The sequence below is a fragment of the Phoxinus phoxinus genome (genome assembly GCF_949152265.1).
Source record: "Phoxinus phoxinus genome assembly, chromosome: 6".
In the NCBI taxonomy this organism is placed as follows: domain Eukaryota; kingdom Metazoa; phylum Chordata; class Actinopteri; order Cypriniformes; family Leuciscidae; genus Phoxinus; species Phoxinus phoxinus.
Window position 1 is genome coordinate 34,596,077 of NC_136881.1, and position 18,437 is coordinate 34,614,513.

The following is an 18,437-nucleotide window of genomic DNA, read 5'->3' on the forward strand; positions in this document are numbered from 1 at the left end:
TTATATATAAATAAAATATTATTAGAATTTATTTAGGATTAACCCCTTGAGATGTATCATCTCGTTTTCAAGGGGATCCTTACAATATAAACATAATTACAACTTAAAGAACATAACAAGATTACAATTAACAACACATCAACAAACAGGCAAACAACAAAACACCAACAATAAATAAAAAAATAAAAAATTATAACAATAACAATAAAAAAAAAACATATATATATAAATATAATTAAAAATATATAATTTATCAGTTAGAGCCGGTGTTTGCAAGTGTCTTGACAACTACAGATAAAGCCACAATAAGCTTGCGAACCAAATTTGTCAATCCATATATCCATATTAAAGGACGCAGAGGAAACTCTGACCAATAAGAGGACAGTTTTACTCACATGTGACTTGAATAAACACATTTTGGTATGCTTTGAAACATTGTCTTGTGAAAGTGAAATGAACCAAGATGAAAATGCAACATTTTAACAAATTAAGGGGTCTTCAACTAAAACTGAAAACTTTTTGTGCGTTTTGACATTTAAACGACAACGGCATTTTTTGGGGCCTGAGAACGCAAACATTTGAAAACGAGTTTCAAAGTGCACGTTTTTGAAAATCATCTCCGTGTAAACTACAAAAACATGAATCTGTGACAAGGGTGATGTCATTTACATGCGTATGTGTTCAGTCTATAGGCGTGGAGTGTTTCTTTACAAAGTGACATCGCCAACTACTGGCCTGGCTGCATAATACAGAGTTTTTGTTTGTTTTCACAGATCCGTGTGAACAGGGATTCTTTTGACAATGTTGTCACCTGTGCAAAGAAAAAACATTTAGCATTTTCTGTACGTCGTTGTCATATTAACGCACCCTTATCCATTGATCTACAGGTCTGAAAATGCCCTAAAATTTCACATGTAATTAATTAATTGTTACTTTCTGTATTTGTTTGTGTAAAATGTAGCATTGTGGGAAAATACAATGAATAGCATCTATAGTAAATAGCCAAAATTGGCCACAACTTCAGACTGTAAATGATAAATTTCAATATTTCCTTGCCAACCGAAAAGTTCCACACGTTGATGGGAAGTTTCAAAACATTGACTCCCATCCCTCTCGGAAGAACAGCAGAGCAGATAACACGCTCAACCCCGATGTTTTGTCACGTCGCATCACAGTCCAAAGAATGTGAAACAGAAAAATCGATCATCCCAATTTCTTTCGAAGTTCAACTGCCCCTGGAAACCATCGATCCTGCCTGCTCCTTCCTTCTGTTGCACGCAGAGCCGCTTTTCGGAGACACGTCGGACATGCTGTTTGTTTAGAACTTTCCCCAGACCGCCGCTCTCCTCCTCTGCTTCTCTCTCCTCCTTTATTGAAAGCATGTTACCCGCTACGAAGCTTAATTGTTTCTGTCATATAATCACGGACCCATTTTATTCCCATGTTCAAATCGGAATCCTGTTGGGTGTATATATGCCCTCTAATTGAAATAATGAAAAGAGGTGGGATGAATTAAACATGCCCGCTACTTTGGCAGAATGAAGTATCTTTTGTGCTGTGAAACGGTTATTTATTTCATTCTCCATCCCCCCCCCTTGTGTAGCTGTAGATTTGACAAGCTTCTGACAGTTCTTGCTGTGTATGCTAACAACCAGTGTGTATTCGCTACACACGCTATCATTAGCGCCAACAATCCCCCTCAGAGTGGGATGGGAGCAGCCACGTTGCTTGTGAGAATTAAAGATTTCTCTTGACAGAGAATAATGAGGGTATTGATTGTCCTACAAGATATTTACCACACTCCACTCCTGAACTGCAAAGGGCATTGACAAATCCAGACCATGCAGTATCCTCCAAATCATAGGGGGAGATTCTTTGAAACGAGTCGTTCTAGACATAACCTGCGCACTCCGTTACTGAATTAGCCTTCTGAATTTACAGCTTTATTTGATGTGCTGGAGAAGACGGAAGGTTAATAGCTCAGGATCTCATTAAATGACTGTGCTAGGGCTGGATGCTATTACAGTATAGACCTCATGCGCCATTTTTGCGGTAGCTCTGTATATATCTATGGCGTCGCTGTCGAAGAAGAGTAATTAACTGGTGAAATGGATATACTTATTGTAGAGTTAATGGAAGTTATAATGGCCATTGTGATGTTTGAAGTGGACAAGCGGCTCATTCTGTGGAAACACAAACCCGGAAGACAGAACTCAACGAGCGCAGTGCTGAAAAGGGGGCGGGGCTACATAAGCTCTATATATTACTGCTAGACATGCTGATAGATTCTGCTATATCATGATAGACACATTAGAAAATGTAAGTTTTGTTGTATACTGCAGTATAGCAGAATATCTATCGTTTTTTCTCCAAATGTTTTTAATCATTGTTTTATTTGTTTATTTATAAGGACTCGATGAATTAGTCATTTAAAATCTGAAAAAGTAATTAATATGATTCATTTGCTCAACTTTACCGGAATAGACATTTTCTGATTATTTATACCTGCACTACCGTTTAGACGTTTAACCCAACATGTTCTGTCCTGAAACTTACCCATCTCCGAGTTGCCATGTTAGGTTACTTTTGACAAAGCCAATATTAGAGTGTATATTTTAATATACAGCATCAGCGTTATATAAAATTACTCATGCTGCGTGATGTAAGATTTTTGTCATGCTGATCTCTTCTTAACTTTTCTTCAAAGTACAAAGACAAATCGATATTTACTGTCAGCGGATCTTCCAGTGTTGAAGCCAGTTATTTGATATCTGAGATATGAGATATGTGTATTTTTTTTCCCATTCAGGTGACGACTACTGGCAGAGCGAGCTACTATGTATCCTATCAAAGAGAACATTTTGTACGCATCAAAATCCCCAAATACTCCCTTCCAAAGGTAAGAGGCTACATACAATTTCAAATGAATTAGATTGATTAAAAAAAATTATATTTGCAGTTTTATTTAGTTCAATTTAATCAGTTACAGGGCTGGATTTACCTCAAATTGCAAAAGGCAAAATAATTTTTTTGGCCCATCCCTCTTAACTCCTCCCACCCCCAAGTTTCAAGGCTTTACCAACCAGCAATTTGCGGAGCCAATGGAGTTACACGTTTTAGTCGCAAGCTATTTTTAATACTTTTCATTGGTGAAATATTTGCAAAACCCAGACACTGATGTAACGGGTGACCAAAATAAATTATTTATAAAAAAATAATTAAAAAAAGACAAAATATGGAGATACGGGGTTCCTGTTTTATTTTGATTGTTTAATTTTTAAATCATTTATGAATTTTATTTGTGCATTTTTATTATTTAATTAATGAATAGCTTTTGATCAGCTTACAAATCCCCTGCAGATACAGTACCTCGCTTGATACAACAGTGGTTTTGGCTTGTATACGTTTACCTATTGGCTTGGATGAATGATTACACAAAAGGTTTTTAGTTACCAATGCCAAACATATTTCTCCACATTTCTCCAGTTACAGAACTGTAGAACAAAATATTTTCAGTTGGCTAGCTTTGGTCAGTTGGGTATACATTAAAACACATGTTCAACTGAGCTCTGCGCAAACATGTAATCCCGTAGATCATGCCCAGCAAGAACTAGCAGGGGTCCTTACTAATGACTTGTGCTTTCTTTTTTCTCACCCTTCAGCCGTCTTTTTCTCCTTCTTTCTTTTTCTAGGACATGCATATTGTGAGCACGGATCAAGGTCAGGTTTTCACCGCCGTCCAGGAGTGGAACCAGAACGACACCTACAACCTGTACATATCTGACACGCGTGGGGTGTACTTCACCTTGGCCCTGGAAAACGTCAGGACCAGCCGTGGCCTCGGAGGCAACAGCATGATCGACCTTTACGAGGCATAACTTCATCACTAACTTGTTAACACGCTAACATTAGCCTTCAAGTCAGCGGCTTCATGCTAGATGCTCATTACTCCTCAGGCTGCATTAGAATTCATGTCAGATGCCACTTCTCGCCCTGGCACTCAAGCATAGCCCACATTATCGTAAGCCTCTGGGGAATTAGCAAGCGTAAATGAACGATAGCAATGAAGACAGAGAGATAAATTGAGTTGTAGTTAAATGTTGTCAGGGGGGGGGGCTAGCGGGGATTCAATGGGAACTGCTCGCGTTTCGTGTACAACCCCGTTTTAAAGGGGTCCTATCATGAGAAATGAAGTTTCCCTTGATCTTTCGAGATAAAAGAGTTCATTGTACCATGAAAACAGACTGTAACTTTCTCCCTCTGGGAAATCTAGCTTAAGTTTAGCTGTGTTTTGGAGCATGATAGCTGGTGTCTCGTGCACGGTTAAGGAATACTGATACTTCAGAGAAAGTCATATTGTCTTAATTGTTCACTTGTTTATTTAGCATCAACGTCAATGCATATCAGAACCTTCAAAGAGTTGTGTAGGATAGGTACTTATATCGACTTCTAGAGAAGTTTTATTAAATAAGTTTTTTTTAAATAAATAAATTTAAAATTTAAATTTAAAATTATTTAAAAAAATTATAATGTCTATTCAATAATTAGGAATCTTTTAGTTGTTTCAAAGATCTTGTGAAGACAAGAGCTTGGGGGTCATTATTATATTGTCAAGCAATAGCCTAAATGACTTAGACTTACTGGAGGCTTTTTACTCCTATGAGAGAAATAAATATCAACTCATAAAAGAGAAGAACGGCAAGTAGAACTAAATGAAATGAAGTGCCTTTCAATCAATTTCTCCTGTTATGTCTCCTGTTCTTTAAACACCTCTCAGCTGTAGTCTGCATTATACCCTTTTCAGGTCAATGGCTCCGCTTGCTTCTTTTAATAAGGCTAAATTCTCTATGTTGTAGTAATAGGCTGTTAGATATTTTCTTTTCAAGTACTAAAGTGAATAGACCTTCTTTAGCAGCGCCATCTTTGGTGAAAGACATACATCTCTTCAGTGGGTTGTACTGTTATTTAATGTGTTTTTGGAGTGCTCCGCTGATGAAACACTGCAAAAATCTTTCCAAGGAATGTCAGTTAAAAAACAACAACAACAATGAGCTGTGGAAAATTGTAAGTGATGAATGGGAGCTTTATACAGCTTTTTAAAGCGGATGCGATTTAAAACACAGTAAGTCTATCCCTCACAGCCTCGCTTTCATTCCTGTCAAGGTCTATAAAAAATTGACTTACAAATGTATATACAGTACATACTTGCAAACAATAACTTACATATCAGATTATGTATGTATATATACATATTTCTTATGTATATATAAAAATATATATGCATACTAGAAATCTTAAGCATCCGAAGTATCAGTATTTCAAGATCGATCCAGCTGCCTGCGGCCGAGAACATTGTCTGTAGTTTTTCTATAAGAATACATTTGCCAATTGAGTTCAAGGAAACCATTCTTCCTTCATAAGTAAGACATTACCATCACACTATGGTTGCTCTCAGCATATACTATATTATATTGCTTTAAAATTAGCAGCCTGCACAAAAACAGTTGAGGACTGAAACATTCACTCCTCTTGTCCAAGCAGCTAAAAATAGTCTCCATTAGTGAGTGCAAGCAAGGATGGTTTCATTAATGCATTGGTTATGATGTGCCTCCCCATTGCTGTGCCAAGGCTGGCTCAATGCACGCGTACCCTGCCAATACTGAATCAGCAGTCCATCCATATCTCTAATAGATTGCAGCAGCCTTCATTACTGCTTATTGAAAACTGGCCTTTTTCAGTGAAACTCCAGTTGGAGCCTAGACGCGGTTTGTGGCTGGAAGTTTGTCATATTTATCTGCTTATTGATCGGCGAGAAGTGGAGTTGTTTTACTTTTTATATAGTTTTATAACAGTAATGATTAATAATGCATATTTTGATTCTGGCACCATTTGCACAAATGTTTTTGCGTTGGCATCAGCGGCATGTCATTCTGTCGGCAAAGTGTGCACTATGATTTCCTTGGCAACACTAAAATATAGACTACCGGGCAAAAGTTTGGGGTCCGTAAGTAATACATTTTTTTTTTTTTTTAAAGAAATGAATACTTTTATTCAGCCATGGTGTATTAAATTGGTTAGACTTCTACATTGTTACAAAAAAAATATATTTCCAATATTCTATTTATCAATGAATTTGAAAAAAGTTGTTTTAAATTGTAATAATATTTTTCAATGATCAAATAAATGGTGAGCATAAGAGACTTATTTCAAAAACTTTAAAATCATCTTAACATCCTCAAACGTTTGAACGGGACACTCTTAAAAGTAAAGGTTCCAATTTTTTTAATTGTTTTTTATTTCTTAGGCCATGTCCACACGGACACGGGTATTTTTATAACCGGAGTTTTTCCTCCTGCGTTTTTGAAAAAATATCCGTCTACATGAAAACGCAAAAACACGCTATCAAGCGCCGTCAAGAGCATTCCACACCAGCAGGCTGCGATATAACCCTAACCGTAAAGCCACGTTGGCCAATCAGAAGCCGTCAGCGGCGCACAATCTGACGTCAAACACAGCGGATAACGGCGCACACTTTGACGTCGCAAGGCAAAAACTCCGGTTTTACTGTCTACACGACAACACTGCAACCGGCGTTTCTGAAAATCCTCACCCTGGCAGGGGTTTTCAAAAATGTTTGGTTTCAGTGACCTGATACTGCGTTTCCGTGTGGACGAACGGGCGAACCGAGTAAAAAAAGTCACGGTTATAAAAATACCCGTGTTTGTGTGGACAAGGCCTTAGAGTGAAGAAGATTTTACAAATCTAATGAACCTTTTTGCACTATTAAGAACATTTGTGTGGAATGGAAAGTTTCCATGGATGTTAAAAGGAATAGTTCACCCAAAAATGTAAATGCTGTCATCATTTAATCACCCTCAAGTTGTTCCAAACCTGTATGAGTTTCTTTCTTCTGCTGAACACAAAATAAGATATTTAGAAGAATGTCGGTAACCAAACAGTTGATGGCCCTCTTTGGCTTCCAAATATTTTTTTCTCCATACTATGGAAGTCAATCCATCAACTTTTTGATATTCCTCAAAATATTGTGTTGAGCAGAAGAAAGAAATTCATACAGGTTTGGAGCAACTTCAGGGCGAGTGCATTTTTGGGAAAACTATCCCTTTAATTCAATGTTCTTCATGGAACCTTTATTTTTAAGAGTGTATTGTACAATAGACCTAACAAGTGTATGGACATCATTGTTTTATTGTTTTCTTTCTCAGAATAAAATTGTCTTAGCCATTTGTATTATTACTTTTAACCAACTGGTCTCAAACTTGATTATAATCGGATGTAGAAAGTCAGTTCCCCAGGTTCCCAATGATTTCCAATTTGTTGTTCCTCCCAGTTGAAAAGTCACCAACATATGTTGCATCCCAAATGGCTTAAACAGTTAAAACGTCAAGACTTTCTTGGTCATTTGGCCTTTATTCTGTTTTTAACAGATTCCAGGCTAAAGATCTTTGCTTTGTTTGCTCTTTTGATTGTTTGCATAGTGCTGAACACGTAGTCCTGATGAATTCATTGTAAACACGAATGAGCAGCTGATCCACTCACTGAAGTGTGACTCGATTTGCAGAGCATGCTGAATATGAACCACTCTACCACAACCAGTACATCCATCTTCTTCCGGGGAGAACATTGGAATGGAGAGTTGGAAGCTAAAGGATAATAAATAATTACCACTGTGATTGACACGTCTGGCCAGCGGAGGAGGGGACATCATTAGCCGTGTCCATCCAATGCGGCTCCGTCACTGTGACACTGTCAAATGCAGTCCCTATTAGTGCCACTTACAGACTCGGACCCTGCCTTAGAGCAGGCTTCGCTAGCGGGAGCGATTTAAACCGGTCGCTAGCACCACTGTCACGATTCAATATTGCTAAGTTTGGACTTGTTTCAAGCCAAGGATGAGCAGCCTGGCTGTGGGTTAGATGCTTGTCAGCTAGAGGAATTCCTTGAAATTGTCTGGAACATGTCAGCTAGCTTGAGCTATCATAGAGTGGGCGCTAGATACTGCGTAATTAAGAGGCTTTATTAGATGACAGCCGAAAGAGCTGTAACCATGGATATAGATGTTCACATTTGTATCTTGTTTCTTCCCCCTTGTTCCCAGGTAGCAGGGATTGAAGGTATGCTCATTGCTAATAGGAAGGTGGAGAACCAGGTGAAGACGTACATTACTTACAACAAGGGTCGCGACTGGAGGCTTTTGCAGGCGCCTGCTACTGACCTGGCTGGAAATCCCATTCATTGTGTGCTGGTAAGGAAGTGAGAGAGAGAAATAAAGATGTGGGTTGGACAAAAAATCATTTCAACTAAATTTCATTTAATTTAATTTCATTAGTCAGTGAAACTATTTATTTAGCTCATGTTAATCATTACTAAAATACATTTTATACATTGTAATTGTTATAAAAAAAAAATATATTTTTTTTTTAATAGTGAGTGAAATATTCCTTTAACTTGGTAGATTTGTTGTTTTATGGATGGATGGATGGTCAATTTGTTAATCATCAATTATTACTAAAAAAATATATATATTATTTTATTTTGTTATTTATGGGTATACAAAAGAATATGCAAGGAAATGTAGGAAATATCTCCTGTTGGCATGCACTTAGCTTAACTGTCTAATTCTCTAAAGGTAATTTTATTTCTCCAAATAATTTGATTACAGACTCTGTAATGCATAATATTGCATAAATTGCATGGAAAATATTAGATCCAACGCACATGGCACCATTTAGCGTCAATATGAGACGCAGATAGATATGGGCCAGAAGGCGCATCCTAGCGGTCTAACCCTAACCCTACCCCAGACCTAAGTGTCAAAAGTGTCAGTATATGACGCCCTAGGTTGAGAATGCGTTGGATGTTCCATGTGTAGGTAGGTAAATCAAGTAATATATATTTATTATTATTAAATGAAAACTAGTTTTAGGGTCTTGGATTCACACATGAATACATGAATATTTAGTAGCGGTAGGTAGAGTGGGGGAAAATGTAACATTACACTGTGAAACAAAACATAAATGTGACTAGAATTGCTATCCCAGTTTTGAGTGACTATGGCAGGAGTTATTCACCAAATATTAAAATAGCTCAGCCTTCATAATTAATTAGTATTTTGACTGAAAATATTTTTGTACAAAGGGGGCGTTTTGCCCCAGCGGTAGGGTAAAATGCCCCCTTTCTTACCAACCATGTTTGCCTTATAGATCAACAGCATAATGAACAGACCATAGTTTTTAATCTCTAATGGTGCGTTCACACCGGACGCGAATAGCGCGTCAGGCGCGAGTGATTTCGCGCGTAACGCGTCTCGCGCCTGACGCGCTATTCGCGTCCGGTGTGTAGGGACCGTAAAAGTAAAAGGCAAGTGATGTATCAACATGTATATATATTGATATTTATTTCATTTTTAACATTTATATTTATACATATAACATATAACTGAGCCTTGCAAACAAATATGTTGTAATGCATAAATAAATAAATAAACAAACAGAAAACCCTAAATAAATATTAAACGTATAAATGAGTATTTACGTAGTGAAATATATTTAATAAATTAATTAAAAGCCACTATGTTTTATCATTGGGTCACCTAACCACTTCCATCAGTGAGCTAAATGTGCTAGCAAGCTAGCTAGCTATAATGCTTACTTGAGGTAATTTTACCACCTAGTATACTGCATTAAGTGCAAAACAAATGATTTGATACATCGTTTTACCCCTCAAGTTATGACTTTTTAAAAATATATATTTTTTTTAAATATAATTATATTAGTTATAAATAACATATGCTCTCAAACTACAGACTTCACTATTCATCTATCATACATCACTGAGATATGCTGCAGAACAATATTCTCTTAAACACTTGTTTACTAATACCTGAAAATTATAGCACTTATCATGTAGGCTAATCCTCTTCTCTTCAAATACGTCGCTGGTGTCAGCTTCTCCATAGAGATTTGTATATCCCCGTTGTCAACGTAGTGCATAGGAACAGTAAAAATGTATCTTGACTTTCTCTAATGGTTATTTTGGGAAAAACAGGTGGGGGGCGTTTTCCCCACCTCTACCCGATCATGTTTAGATGCAGAAGGAAAAAACCCTGCAGATTGAAGAGGCTTGAATCTGAATTGGCTGTGATAGTTCTCTTGTTTGACTCACTCATTAGCCTCCTATAATCCGTATGATTATTGACTTGAAATCCTGTTGCCTTTGCCGTCCACGTAATAATGTCAAGCCATCCATTACAGGGATGAAAAGGACAATTTCTTGCACGTGGAGAGCAGATATAATTCTTGTTTTGTTATGTTGGAGGTCCTAGGAGAGTTACTTCTCTGCTTTAATGTCAAATCCCTGTCTTTTGCCGGTAATGACTGTAAAAGGCAATTAGCCCGTATGGTAAGGATAGCACAACAATGCTACAAAAAATAATGTGAAGTAAGTCTCTATGCTCACCATTTATTTGACTAAAGATACAGTAAAACTGTAACAGTAGATTCAAAATATCTGTTTTCTAATATGTTTTAAAATGTAATTTATTCCTGTGATGTCAAAGCTGAATTTTCAGCATCATCACTCGTCTTCAGTGTCACATGATCCTTCAGAAATCATTCTATTATGCTAATTTGGTGAATTTCTTATGATTGTCAATGTTGAAAACTGCTTTAATTATGGAATGAAAGCATGATTTTTTTTTCAGAATTATTTGATGAATAGAAAGTTCAAAATAACTAATATATATTTTTGTAACAATGTAAAAGTCTTTACTTTCACTTTTGATCAATTTAATGCATCCTTGCTTCAAAAAACCCTAAATAATAGTGAATGATAGTTGAACTACGACTGAAAAACAGAAGATTATTAAAATTATACAACCAGAGCAGTCATTTAATAGCAGTCAAAATGTATGATTTATTTACATTGTTATATGTGCATTGATTGCTTCCCGTGTAGTACAGATGATAATAATGTCCACGATATAGTTTTGACGAGTCACGGCATGCCACGGTGTAGTGCTTTCAATTTCAGGAAATCAACTTCCTTATTGAAAAAGTGTTATAGAATGACACATAAACTTGGAAACTTGTACAAAAATTCCTAACTCAGGACGTCATTTGCAGTGTTTGTGCACCCCAGGGAGATGCTCAAAGTTAATCAAAAAACATATCAAGCAAACATAACGGATCGATGAGTCAAAGCTCTGAAATGATGTGATAAAATGTTAGCAAACGTGTGCAGAGACAGGGGTGATCATCTGTGTTGATAATTGTACACCTATAAAACATCACATCACATTGTTTATCCTCCGCAAATTGGTTTCCAGGTGACTGTGTTGACAGCCAAACACCTGCTAAGCTAATAGAAGCAGTGCCATTTTGTTTTGTTTTTGTATCGTCTACCAAAAACCTGGCCTTTCTGCTTTGAACTTTAGATATTTCGAAAACATCAAATATGGGATATTCTACATACAAATTTGAATGGAACGCAGCATTGTTCTCACAACAGCTGTATTTTCCTCAATTCTACATAAGTTGCCTTGATAAGCGTAGTATCTCTTTCCAGCGTTGTCCTCTATCGTCCTTTAATATGATTGGCTAGGTTTGCTTCATAGATTTATTGCCTTGATTTACCTGTGCCGTTTTTTTGTTTACATGCAGATATCCGACCACAAGATTAACAGTACCCGGTACACAATAGATCACACAGCATTATCCATGTTACTCCTGGGTCATGACAGTGAATTATGGGAGTTGTTTCTATATTATGAATTGTTTAATATTAACGATAAAGTCAGCTACAATACGACCAACGCAGCACTGCTTGCACGCTTATTGTCTTAGACTTTCTCATGCCCTGCGGGATCACGTTGGCTTGCTTTGATTGACAGCTACATAATAGCTTTGTTGTGGCTAATGGAGGATGTGTCACTTTCTCTCTGCTCAGCCGTTTTGCTCGCTGCACCTACAACTGCAGATGTCAGAGAACCCGTACCTCTCAGGCTCCATCTCCACCAAGAGCTCGGCGCCGGGAGTCATCGTGGCCACAGGTAAATGGGAAAAACCTGAGCGACATGTGTGGGACTGTCATGTTCGGTTGCTGTTGTGTGTGTGTCGGCGTGTTTTGTGAGAAACTAAAATGTTGCTTGTTGCTTCAGGCTGGTCACTAAGAATGCTTTCACACCAGAGCGTTTGCTGTTCGCAGTCAGAGATGTGTTCTGTTAGTTGGCGTGAACATGGTTTTTGGCATCAATTGAAAATGCGATTTGGCATACGACTCCTCTCAGCCCGGCAGTGAGCAATTCACCCTAAATCACACAAAAAAACGAACCGCAAGAGAAAATTCTGTCATTTACTCAACCTTATGTCATTCCAAACTCATGGCTTTGTCTTCTGTGGAACGTAAAATAAGATATTTTGAGAGAAGTCCATACAGTCATTCTTCAAAATATCTTCTTTTGTGTTCTGCAGAAGAAAGTCATACAGGTTTAGAACGACAACTTTAATATCCAGTCTGATAGCGAGCAGATTTTATAGTCTTTCAATGCTTCATTTGCTAACTAGCAGAAGTGACTAGCCACATTTAAATCTCAGTTGTGCAGGTTTTGTTACACTCCCCTGCTACTAGAACAAACTAATGCATTTACATGAAGTTACCAATGTGCAATAATGCACATTATTCGATTACGTCTTCATATTTGCCTGCATTGTTTTGGCCTATGCAATGGCTTTGATGCATGTTCGAGGCCATACACCAACATTTTGTCATGGTATGTACTGTAAAACCCGTACAATTATCCCGTTTTCCACAGAAATATCCATCTGGACAACTGTTTTCAACATTGATAGTAATCCAGTGTCATAACTCGTTTCCACTATCACTTGTCCTGTACTTTAATGAGTGGCCAGGTGTCCAATATTTGTCATGAAATCACCTCAAGTGCAATGATTTATTAAATATACAGGATTTCTCTAAACATAAACACCTCTCTCATTTCACATCTCACTCTAAGGTAATAAACTCATTTCTCACAGGCAACTCAAGGACGTACAATCACTTCCTCTCAGTTCATTCTGACAGTCTTAGAAGACAGGGCAACAGCACACAGCAGAGGCGAGCGACTGCAGGCGGTTATACGCTAGTCATGATGTTTGTGTGCGTAGGCGTAAAACAACATCGACACAACAAAACTACACAAGAGTATCAGTTCATTTGTGAATATGCAGCACTCTTTTCTTATCTCTCTCATTCGCTCTACTGTAATTCCGTCGTTCCCAGAGGAAAATTTTGTTGCTTTTTTTCTCTTTTAGAGCTTCAGAACATTGACTCAGATGTTTCTCCTAAAATTCACAAAAATGAGGCAATTGTTTTCATACAGTAAGAGTTTACAGATATAAAATGAGTGTGGATAGCATACAGTAGATCAGACCATATGCTCTTGGATGATGAATTTGATTAGAAGTGTTTGAGTTCATATTTAAATATTTTAATAGCCTACTTTTATTCTGCAAGGATGCATTACATTGAGCAAAGAGACCGTAAAATAATTTATAATGTTATTAAGAGTTTGATTTCAAATAAATGCTGGTCTTTTGAACTTTCTATTCATCAAAGAATCCTGAAAATAAAGTGTCATGGTTTCTACAGAAATATTAAGCCGCACAACTGTTTTCAACATTGATAGTAATAAGAAATGTTTCTTGAGTATAGCAAATCATCATATTAGAATATTTCTGAAGGATCATGTGACACTGAAGACTGGAGTATAATGATGCTGGAAATTTAGCTTTGCATTATAACAATAAATTTCATTTTAAAATATATTAGAATAGTTTACAATTATTTTAAATTGTACAATGTTATTGTGTTTACTTTATTTGTGATCAAATAAATGCAGCCTTGGTGAGCAATAGAAACTCAAAAAACATTAAAAATGGTAGTGCATATCATTGTTTTTGTCAGGAAACATTGCAAACATTGTTGTCAGGGAACATTGCAGTCAGAGATGAGTGTGTTTGCGTATGTGTGTAAATACATGTTGTGTATATATTGAGCTTGTATGAGCATGAATTGAGCAAATATTGAACCATGCTGCCTGGCCTCAATTACAAAGGCTGCTTATTCAAATATAAATTCATTTTTGTTGGTTTATGGGTTTTAAATGTGGCATGCTGGTTTTTACATTGTTTCATTATTTATCACAAATGTTTTTTTCTTTATGGTTTATTTCCTAGGAAATATTGGCTCCGAGCTGTCTTACAATAATGTGGCTATGTTCATTTCATCAGACGCAGGGAATAACTGGAGACAGGTATGGCTGCTCCACACCTCTGTACTAAACATATCTGTACTAATTTAATTGAACAATGGTAAATTAACAAGATTAATATTTACACACTACATAATTCCCATTCTGTTATTTCATAGTTTCAACTTTTGACTGGTAATGTACATTTTCATTTAATCTTAGATGTGTTTTTACAAATCAGCAAGCACACAATTCTCATGAAAGAGCATAAAAAACTAAAAGGCATCTTTACACAGCTGAGTTAAGATTGCTCTGTGCCTGCTCAAAGCCAGACTAAATTATGCCTGCCCTGACCCACCTCAACCCTAGTATCAACATAACAATATGCAGTCAAAATTGTTGTGTAAATGCATTTATAACCAACATTAAACAGTCCAGGTGGATGACACATTGGTGGTGGTTGAGGAGATCCCCCCTTCCATGTAAAGAGCTTTGAGTACCCAGAAAAGCGCTATATAAATGTAACAAATTATTATTATTTTAGAAAAAACAAAAAACAGTGTAATCACACAGATTACAGCCTATATATTTACTCCACAAACTACGAATATGGAAAACAGTGATAGATGGGAGAAGATCCAACGCAACTTTGAGGGGACCAAGAGAAACATGATTATGTATTTCTGCTCAGCTAGCAACACTGGATATCAACCACACAGTAAACGCTAATACCTTTTCATATCCTGTCTACTTTCTATGTATAACAGTTCTATCTAATGACGTATTAGACAGGATTGTTTTAGACAGATCGTAAACGAATGAACACGGAGAATGCGAGTACCGTGTGCTCTGGCGTTCTCAGCGATGTCAAAATAAAAGTCACAAGAACGAGCACGGCTTACGTCACTTCAAAGTTCCTACCGGCGGTGCGAATGCAACCAGGAAAACGTTCATATGGGAACCATTAGTTCTCTGGGAACCACCCTGGTGGCTAGTTCCTAGAACTACCCAGTGCGAAAGCCCCATTTGTTCTGATTTGTTCAATAAGATGAAAATAACTCAATGTTGTTCTTCCCATGATGCAGATTTTCGAAGAAGAGCACAACGTGTGGTTTTTGGACAAAGGTGGAGCTTTGGTTGCCGTGAAGCAGCCCACTGTGCCCACTAGACATCTTTGGTAGGTGAAAATAAGTTTGATTTATTCATGCTGGTTTGGTGAAATTCCTGCTTCACTTGCTTCGGTCTGTTTGACAGGGTCAGTTCTGTGTTATTAAGATTGTTGAAGAAAAAAAAAAAAACACCTTGGTGTGGGTCGAACATGCTCCCTACAAGAACAAAAATGAAACAGCAGGACACAAAGGCTGCCAAATAGCAGATTGGAATCAGTTTTTATGTGTCGAACTATGGGAAGTGTTCCATATTAAAGCCTCCCACTTATCCCCCCGAGTTCACACATTGGTTCCTCCTTCAAATTGGCCCTCCCTGGTTTTGCTTCAGCGATGTTTAATCCTCCAGAGTCTTAAATCTTTTCTCTCTTATCACTCGAAGCGTTTGGCTTTAGTTTTAGGCCCACTGAAGTGTGGCAGCTTCATTTTTTAGTTCTCTTAAACAACTCAAGCGAGACAGTAAGTGGAGTCACAACTGTGGAGGGCAGTCGTGTCATTTCCTGCAAGTATGACTTCAAATAACAGCCCTGACTGTATGTTCTCTTAATGGATACATGTCAACACTGCCTCAGACTGTTGCTTTTAGCAGACCGGAGACAACGTGGAGGCAACTTTGCCATCACGCTTCAGTCCTTTCGTTTGCGACCTTGTCACACATGATACTATACTGTTTGCACCTGTGAAATGATGTTGATAAGCTGTCAGAAAGTATCATGATCAAACTTTCAGGAAGAAAGTTCTCCAGCTCTTACTTGTTTGTACTCCCTCCTACCTAAGATGAAAAAAAAAAAATGCTTTGAGATTTTTTTTTTTTTTTACATGTTGTTTCTGGTTTTCTTAGACCTCTTCCTTTCTTTTTACCTTTCCATCTTCTTTTTTTTGTACTGGGTTTCATGTATTGTATCTCTAGCTTTTAGTTGCATTGTATTCCCTCTCAAAACTAAGATACATTATTCAAGGTATACAGTAGTTCAGCCATAAATGGAAATTCTGTCATAATTTACTGTTAATCATGTTGTTCCAAACTGGTGTTAAGTGGTTAGTTCACCTAAAAAATTTAATTACCCCATAATCTTCTCATCCTTAAGCCATCGTGTATTTGACTTTCTTCTTTTAGCCAAACACAATCGGAGTTATATTAAAAAAAATATCATTATAATATCATTGGCTCCTCCAAGCTTATAATGGGAGTGAAAGGTACCGTTTTTTTTAAGTCCAAAAAAGCGCATACATCCATCATAAAAGTAATCCGTACGGCTCCAGGGTGTTAATAAAGGCCTCATGCAGCGAAGGCCTCGTTTACACTGCAGGTCTTAATGCCCAATTCTGATTTGTAGCCTATATCCGATTTTTTTGACCGTCCATTTACACGTTCTTTCAATTGTGACCCATATCCGATTCATGTGTTTACACTTGCCATACTATCTGAAACATTGCGCATGCTTAAAAGGGGGTTCTTGCACAGATGGACGAACGCAAAACATGCTTGATGCTAGCTTTGTGATGTATGCGAAGTTCGCCAAACATCACCATGGTTTTGAGGCGGAGGAGGACGAAAAGGGCCATCATTGCAGCCTGCGCATGCTTCAGTTATTGTGTGCGAGAGAGATCTCAGGACTGGTGAGAACATTCAACACGATCTCATGAAAGTGCGTATCTATAGCACAAATGTTATTTCTCGTGCCATTTATACGCCAAAAATAGTTTTTGTGTGCATGAACCCCTTGGGTAGTATTAGGGGTGTGGTGTGCGTGCATATTACATACCATATGCCATTTAGGATGAGCAAGCCAACCTTTGATATGTTGTGTCAACGTGTGTCATCCATTCCTCTCCTACACGTTTGTCGGGCCATCCGTCCCTTTGCAGATGTGCGTCGGGGTCGCTCTCGTCATTAAACCGCGGAGACGTAGCCTAATGCCTCAGAAAATCCGATCTGCCTGTTTACATGACAGTTGCATTGGCACATATCTGATTTATATCTAATTTATTTCCACATATGAACAAGGCCTGAAACCGATCTCGAAATATCCGAATCTCATCCGATCTGTGTCATCCGATATGCGTCGGGTCAGAGGTCACTCTTCCGCCAGAACTAAACTCATGTACGGACATTATTAGAAGCTAGTGATTATAGTTTATAAAGTTACAAACATGGATATTTATCTTTTAAAAAAAACCTGGAGTCGTATGGATTACTTTTATGATGAATGGATGCGCTTTTTTGGGCTTAAAATAAATTGTACCATTCACTCCCAGTATAAAGCTTGGAAGAGTCAGGATATTTTTTTATATAACTCCGATTGTGTTTGGATGAAAGAAGATCATATACAGTAAGGATGGCTTGAGGGTGAGTCATTTATGGTATAATTTCCATTTTTGGGTGAACTATACCTTTAATTCCATGAATGAAAACTGTGACGAAAAATGTTTGTTCATGACCTTTTTCCATTGAGACAACGACAAGACGACACAGACATCATTGAACACTAGGGGCCGTTTACACAAAACTTGTTTTTCCATTCCACTGCACTAGTTTTCCATTATTGTTCAATGTAAACGTACACCAGAAGGGCATCTTTAACGGTTAAGCTCGCGTCTTTTACAACATGCATTTTGCACATGACAGCATTCTAAAAACACGGAGCTCAAGTTAGAAGTTATTTTTTTTTTGTAAACACGTCTCTAGACTATGCGTTTTTTTTTTTTTTTTTTTTTTCACTGACTTCCGTCTCCCTTTTTTTAATTGCAAAAATACGTTCTGTGTGAACTGGCCCTCTCTGGTCACTGGAACAAAAAAAGTGCAAGATCCAGAGATGCGTTTTTTAAAAGTTGAACTTCTTTTAAGTGCCACATTTTTAGAACGCCGTAATGCGAGAGAGAGAGAGAGAGAGAGAGAGAGAGAGGCTGAAAAAGATGCGAGTGCAATGGTTAAAGACATCCATCTAGCATATAATATGTACATGTATAATTATGTATAATATTGTGCTATCCCCTGGCTCACC

General features: G+C 37.5%; 1 protein-coding gene across 1 annotated transcript in view; it reads left to right on the forward strand.

The window, feature by feature from the left end:
* Positions 1-18,437, forward strand: part of sorcs3a (sortilin related VPS10 domain containing receptor 3a) — a 124,161-nt gene that overhangs the window by 60,585 nt on the left and 45,139 nt on the right. The window contains exons 7-12 of the mRNA XM_079616912.1: positions 2,810-2,899; positions 3,693-3,872; positions 8,117-8,263; positions 11,965-12,067; positions 14,253-14,329; positions 15,352-15,443. Coding sequence (XP_079473038.1) covers positions 2,810-2,899; positions 3,693-3,872; positions 8,117-8,263; positions 11,965-12,067; positions 14,253-14,329; positions 15,352-15,443 — 689 coding nt within the window. The remainder of the gene's footprint in view (positions 1-2,809; positions 2,900-3,692; positions 3,873-8,116; positions 8,264-11,964; positions 12,068-14,252; positions 14,330-15,351; positions 15,444-18,437) is intronic.